Source organism: Astatotilapia calliptera, chromosome 17 (assembly GCF_964374335.1).
Source record: "Astatotilapia calliptera chromosome 17, fAstCal68.1, whole genome shotgun sequence".
NCBI classification, from domain to species: domain Eukaryota; kingdom Metazoa; phylum Chordata; class Actinopteri; order Cichliformes; family Cichlidae; genus Astatotilapia; species Astatotilapia calliptera.
Window position 1 is genome coordinate 3,748,781 of NC_137438.1, and position 7,097 is coordinate 3,755,877.

General features: G+C 39.0%; 1 protein-coding gene across 1 annotated transcript; it reads right to left on the bottom strand.

Annotated features, from left to right (window-relative positions):
• Positions 1-1,613: 1,613 nt before the first annotated feature.
• On the bottom strand, positions 1,614-4,270 carry LOC113009468 (fish-egg lectin-like). Its single transcript, XM_026147777.2, has 5 exons — positions 4,066-4,270; positions 3,692-3,931; positions 3,390-3,607; positions 3,182-3,306; positions 1,614-1,973 (listed from the first exon to the last, which is right to left on the bottom strand). The coding sequence occupies exons 1-5, from the start codon at positions 4,118-4,120 to the stop codon at positions 1,832-1,834; spliced, it is 780 nt and encodes a 259-aa protein (XP_026003562.2). The 5' UTR covers positions 4,121-4,270; the 3' UTR covers positions 1,614-1,831.
• Between the last annotated feature and the right edge of the window lie 2,827 nt (positions 4,271-7,097).

The window sequence follows — 7,097 nt, forward strand, 5'->3', positions numbered from 1 at the left end:
CATTCCCCAGGAGCTGGTAAAGAAGTTGGACTCACAAGGAATAAACACCTCCCACTGCATTTGGATCTTGGACTTCCTAACTGACAGGCCATAGTCTGTCTTCATAGGAAATAAAACCTCCAAAGTCGTCAGACTGAGCACAGGATCGCCGCAGGGCTGTGTGCTTGGTCCACTGCTGTTCACCCTGCTAACACATGACACTGTGCAGTACAGCTCATTTTTACCGAAACATAGCATGTTATTTATTTGTAATTCCTAGTTATACATCTCTTGAAGATATATCCTTTATATATTTATAAATGCACCATGGGGGGCTTAGGGTGAAACAGCATTTCGGTACACTGTATACTGTGTATACTACTGTACTGACAATAAAGCTCTTGAATCTTGAATCTGAAGTAAGCCTGCAGAGCGAGAGCGAAGTGCTCTAATAGGGTGATATGGTACTACAAGGTCATTAAGATAAGATGGGGCCTGATTATTTAAGACCTTGTATGTGAGAAGCAAGCTTTTGAATTCTGGATTTAACAGGAAGCCAACGAAGGGAAGCCAAAACAGGAGAAATATGCTCTCTCTTTCTAGTCCCTCTCAGGACTCTTGCTGCAGCATTTTGGATCAGCTGAAGGCTTTTCAGCGAGTTTTTAGGACTTCCTGATAATAATGAATTACAGTCGTCCAGCCTGGAAGTAATAAATGCATGAACTAGTGTTTCAGCATCACTCTGAGACAGGATATTTCTAACTTTAGAGATGTTGCACAAATGGAAGAAAGCGGTCTTACATATTTGTTTAATATGTGCTTTGAAGGACATGTCCTGGTCAAAAATGACTCCAAGGTTCCTCACAGCGTTACTGGAGGCCAAGGTAATGCCATCCAGAGTAAGAATCTGCTTAGATACCATATTTCTAAGATTTTCAGGGCCGAGTACAATAACCTCAGTTTGATCTGAATTAAGAAGCAGAAAGTTAGCATCCATCCAGGTCTTTATGTCTTTAAGATATTCCTGCAGTTTAACTAAATGGTGTGTGTGATCTGGCTTCATGGACAGATAGAGCTGGGTGTCATCAGCATAGCAGTGAAAATTTATGCTATGTCTTCTAATGATGCTGCCTAAAGGAAGCATGTATAATGTAAACAGAATTGGTCCTAGCACTGAACCCTGTGGAACTCCATAATTAACCTCAGTGTTAAGCTTGAACATGAACAAACTGTAAATGACTTGTGGTTCAAACTAGCCTACCATCTATTACCATTAGTTCATCTATAAATTCAGCATCAAAAGTAACAAATTCTTGACTTTGACATAATTATGACATTTACGGGTCAATGTGAAGCACTTCTGTTTGAACTGAGGTGGAAAATGGGTGCAGCTACTCTGCTGTACAGGAGGAGGTGTTGTTGCATTGTGCATCTCCCATAGTGGGATTTATAATAAAAGAACACCAGAGGTCTGGACCCTGTTAAACTGGTGAATATATAACACCATCATAATCTCATGTAAGCTTGTCTACTATGTGCAATGATCACAAAGCAAAGAGCCAAAACAGTGACAGGAAAGCCAGTAGCTGTGCTGAATAAAACTTGCAAAAATAAAAAACTGAATCCAAACAGTCTCAGCGAATCAAGAGTTTATGAAAGGATGGCAGGTGAATGATACAGAAGTAAATATCTGACAGCATTCTAGTAGTTATGCATGTTGTTGCTGAATCACTTAAGATGTAATCACAATAAAACAATCAATTATTTTCCCACGTGAATTTTTCCATTGTTGACATAATGCTGATCAGTTTTTACATTGTTTTATGCGACAGAAGAGGAAAGACTACAACCACTAGCATAAACATTTCAGGATGGTCCCATAGTCAGTCACGACCCACAGATTGCCACGATCATAGCTCACATGGTTGATGCGAGAGGGCATTGGTATTTTGGTCCAGCTCGTGCCTTGTGGAGTGCTGCTGTCGATGCCTTGTCTGTAGAGAGAAGACATTGATACTTAAATCATTGGATCTGTTTTATTTGTGCAATTGAGGGTTTGGCCTCAGCTCCTCGCCATATTATCTATCCCGAGTTAAGAGTTGTAAGTCTCATGGTTGCTCGGTCTGGTGACCCAAATATAATGTTTTTGATTACTTCATGTTCTGTGATTTGGGGGTTTCTCGTGGTCTAGTCTGTTGCATTTCTAGCTCCTTTGGTTATTCCTTAGTATTGTTGGTGATTTCTAGACTTTAGATTTTGTTAATGTTCTGTGTTACATCTAGTTATCTAGGTTTCTATGTTCGTGTATTTCCTGTTTTACTTTGGTAGTCTCATGTCCTGTGTTAGAGTTTTCTGTTTTGCTTCCTTCCTGTCTCGTGTGTCAGATTAGGTTAAGCTGTGTCTCTCTTCTGTACTTATTGTGTGTTTTCCTTTGTTCTTTGTCGGGTCGTCTGCATTTCCTCTGCTCTTCTTCACTCCACATTTTCAGGTTTCATGTTTTCTAGTTCAATGTTTCAAGTTTCATGTTCACCTTTTCCCAGTTTAGGTTTTGTTAGTTTCCTTTCTGCCATTTGTTTTGTAATATTTGTTGCAGCCCTAAATAAAGGCTTGCTTTCTGTTAACATCCACCTCATTTGTTTGCATTTGGGTCCGCATTCTCTTCTCTCCACGCCGTCTGCCTTAGCAGGCGTGACAGGAAGAGGTAAATATGTTTAACAGATGTGAAAAATGAGATTTCCATGATTTCTTTTAAGTGAACACCTAAATGTATTATAGAGGAGAGACAGATCATTCAAAGAATCCACAACTGAAATCTGAAAATTCTTAGGTACTGATTTTCTGAGTTACAGAAACTATGATGATTATAAGTAAACATTACTAGTTTTCTTTTGTAGCATTTGACTGGTGATTCTACACATGAACATTGTATGGCTCAGTGATCATTACAATGAAAGTCGCTTCTAGAAAGATTTAAGCACAAATTGCCTTCGTGAGCAATTTGTTATTCATTTGTGGAGAGGTCATTCTAAGGTTGAAGAGCAAAATAGTGGTTGATCCATTGCATGGATAACAACAGAGGAGTCAAAAACACAATAACCTGATTCAAACAGAGACTGAAAGAGTCAAAGCAAAAAGAAAGAAGAAAGAACAGAAATACTGCCAGGGCTAGTTAAAATGCTTTCAGACTAGATTAAGTGTTTACCTTTGGAAGACTTCTCCTCCTCTATTTACAACAAAGACACTTCCATCAGTCCCAATTTCAACCATTACTGCAAGACCATCCACTTGTATCCAGCCACTGAAGCCACAGGTGCTCGGTGTTACTTTCTGTCATGAAAAGCAAATATGGTGAGATGTCTTGATCATACAAATAACAACACAAATGATCATTAAAATAAAAAATAATTTACTGTGAAGTAGATGTTTTGACCCGAGTTCACTCCCCAGCATCCATATTTTGTGCTGCAACTGAAATACATTAAAAGCCCAGGCAGGGTTGTCCAGCTCAGGGTGCTCTGTTCCCTGTGGGCTGAGGCAATGGTGCTTTTCAGACAGTGGATGGTGGAGTGGTGGGTAACTCCCACCACCTGACCATCACCTCCAGCATCCACCTGCTCTAAATTCTCACCTGAAGACACAGAGGTACAGATCATTCATTCAAACAGCTGCTACCGCGCACACTCTACTGTCTTAAGTCTGTGATAAAGCTCACCATAAGCATAAACAAAGCTGCCAGCTACGTATTTGTAGACGACGTTCTCGTCGAGGTCAACACCCCAGATTCCTGCAGGTCCCACTGAGACATGCTTCAGGGTGAGTGAGCCCATTTTGTACCACTGTGATCCAATCAGAAAGTATGCATAATTGTTGATGTCTGTCATCACAACGTTCCCCTGCCCAGCATCAATCTGTACAGCAGGAAACTGTTGTGGACCCTCCGTGCAAGTGCAGCCTGTGAAGAGAAAACCATCAGTCATATGAATGGAACCTTTATTTATTTTAAGGATAAAAATAATTTGCTTCTTGGTTGGTTTAAACAAATATAGTAAATGATAGTGTAGTTTTATTTTGAAAAACTGGACTTACCATGACTGACTGACAGGTAGTTTAGCATTAGCAGCAAGGCTGCGATAGCTTTCATCTTGTTTCTGAGTCTGTCTGCTGCAGGACTCTTCTGGGTGTGTTACTGGATGTTTGCTGAGCTACTGCACTGCACCGTTTGCGTGAGTGTGCATTTTATAATTTACCAATTATTGTGAAACATGAAACAGATTTTCTTTCTTTTTTTTTTCTTTTTTTTTTTTTACACAATTTAGGCAAAGGAGGAAGTTGTGAAACAGGGATTTTTTTCAAGTACAACCACAAAGCAACGACTGAGGATTCTTCCAAGATAAAATGATTTCCATAAAACATACAAACCTTCCTGGGACATATTTCTATTAGTTGGGGAAAGTTACTAGTGGCAACTTAACTTTACTTTGAAGTTATTCCATCTTATTAATTAGTATTAGGTCCAAGCTACTCATGATTCATAATCATCTTTTGGTTGTTTATATATTGAAAACCCTGTTTGTGCAGCTCTCTTGAAATATATACTCTAATCTCTGTTCCTTTCATGGGGTCTTACTTTAGATCCTGAGTTCCACCATACTACTGCAGGTAAAGTTGTTAATAGTACAACAATAGCTGAGGCTGTGATTATGACTCAATTCCAGATTCTGTAAATCCAAACCAAATCATGGCTGATTCTGTAAATGTCTTTGATTATGTAAGAAGTCTGTGTAATTTGTTTGTCTTCTGTAGAAAATAAAAAGAACAATATCTGTTTTGTCTCCTTCTGCCAAATGAACTGCTGCTCTAAAGAAAATTCAAAGAGGATGGAAACAGTTTCTTTTAAAAAGCTGTACAAATGCATTAGTTTGTCTTTTTAGAGGCTTTGGTATATTATGTATGTTATTAACTTTAGTTTTTATTTGTAAATATAATGATAATCTTCAATACTAGTTTGTGGACGGAGACCTCCTCCCTAAGGCTGAAGTTTGCCCCTGCTCACTGAGGATGAGGGTTATCCAGAGTAATGAGTTAAAAATCTAGGTATACCATCAAAGACTGACTGAAAAACACTGGTTACAAAACACTTTTAAAAATAGTTCAAAAGTGCTGTCACGAATGAATAGCACATCCCAAAAGAGAAAGCCACAGATGTGGAAAAAATTTGGATTTCTAGAATATCAGTATGAAAGCCATGAATAACTGTTTAGAACAATAGCTCATATCACGATCATTTTGCTTTGTGTTGTAATCAAAAGATGAAACAGAAGTAAAGAATAAAAGGAAATGAATCAAAGACTTTATTGAAGATATAATCAAGGGGAAAAAATGCCCACTCTGGGTCAGGGACGAGTTCCTGCCCCAAGTGGAGGAGTTTAAGTATCTCGGGGTCTTGTTCATGAGAGACCGGAGAACGACAGACAGATTCATGCTGTGGTTGCAGTCATGTGGACCCTGTACCGATCCATCATGGTGAAGAGGGAGCTGAGTATAAAAGTGAGACTCTCAATTAGCCGGTTGATCTACATCCCTACCCTCACCTATGGTCACCTAAGCTGTGGGTAGAGACCGAAAGAATGAGATCGCAGATACAAGCACAGGAAATGAGTTTCCTCTGAAGGGTGGCTGGACTCTCACTTAGAGACAGGGTGAGAAGTTCAGCCATCCGGGAGGGGCTCAGAGTAGAGCTGCTGCTCCTCCACATCGAAAGGAGCCAGTTGAGGTGGTTCAGGCATCTGACAAGGTGGGCGCCTCCTGGTGAGGTGTTCCGTGCATGTCCCACCAGGAAGATATATGTATGTGTATATGTATATGTATATATGTATGTGTATATGTATATGTATATATGTGTATATATATATATATATATATATATATATATATATATATATAAATATATATATAATTTTGTGTATCGTTGCACCCCTAATAAATATACATATATATATTAGGGGTGCAACGATACACAAAATTCACGGTTCGGTTCGGTTCGATACTTTGGTGTCACGGTTCGATATTTTTTCGATACAAAAAAAAAATGTTCATGCCTTTTTAATTTGTCATTTATTAAAATTATAAATATATATTTTAACTCAAAAGTACAGTTTTTAAATTTAACCCTAACCCTTGTGCGCGTTGTTTTTTAGCTCATCATATTGCAGCCACAGAAATTCTTTTGTCCATGAAACCATAAAGCTGCACTTTCTTTTTGCCTTATAGTCTGATTTGTCATAACTTCTCCGTTTTGTGGTAAGCTTTTCTTTGGCTGTCACTTCTTCACCCTGACCTGTCTTATTTGGCTCAGCAGAACTAAAATATATATCTGTCTGTGAAGGTTCTCAATCATCCAGGTCATCGTAGTGAAATATATATCCTGCCGCACTCACATAAGCTCAGCGATTCTCTGCGCGATCAACCTCTCACATGTTTAAGCTGCGGGAGATTTCACTTGTCATGTTTGCATAGTAAGCTAACAATTAATAAGACGATGTCAGAGGAATTGGTGCACAAATTATCATCACTCACAGATCAGTGCTGTCGCTCTCTATACACAGTTCGCGCGATTGCAAAGTGAAAGCAAAAAAACAAGCGCAAATTCAAACACGATTTCAATATGTCACATATTGACAGTGGCTCACCCAATGACATAATTACCCAGCTACATTTCTGAAAGAATGCAAAAGCATTGACATATATTTTTCCTTCCTACAATAGCCCGACAGGCAGGGGAGAGATAGCCCCGGGACGTCGGGCTAGCGATATTGCGAGCCCTGTATCTGATTGAGGAATCACTCATCTTTGGAAAAGAGAGTTTATTACAGAGAAATGTCTCTTTCCAAAATAAAAGCTATACTATCCGCTTCTTCTGGGCTATATTCTCAGCAGCATATTAAACATATCAGGTCTCCATAAGGAGAATCCTGTGCTAACAGCTGTCTAAATGACTCGGCTAAAGTTTGTAGCATGCATGCTTGTTTTTGTCTTTGCACTAGGATGATGTCGGTGTAAATGTGCAGTCATATTCGTTGTGTTCCCACTAGTGCTTTCAGGTTAATCTCGTTGAAATA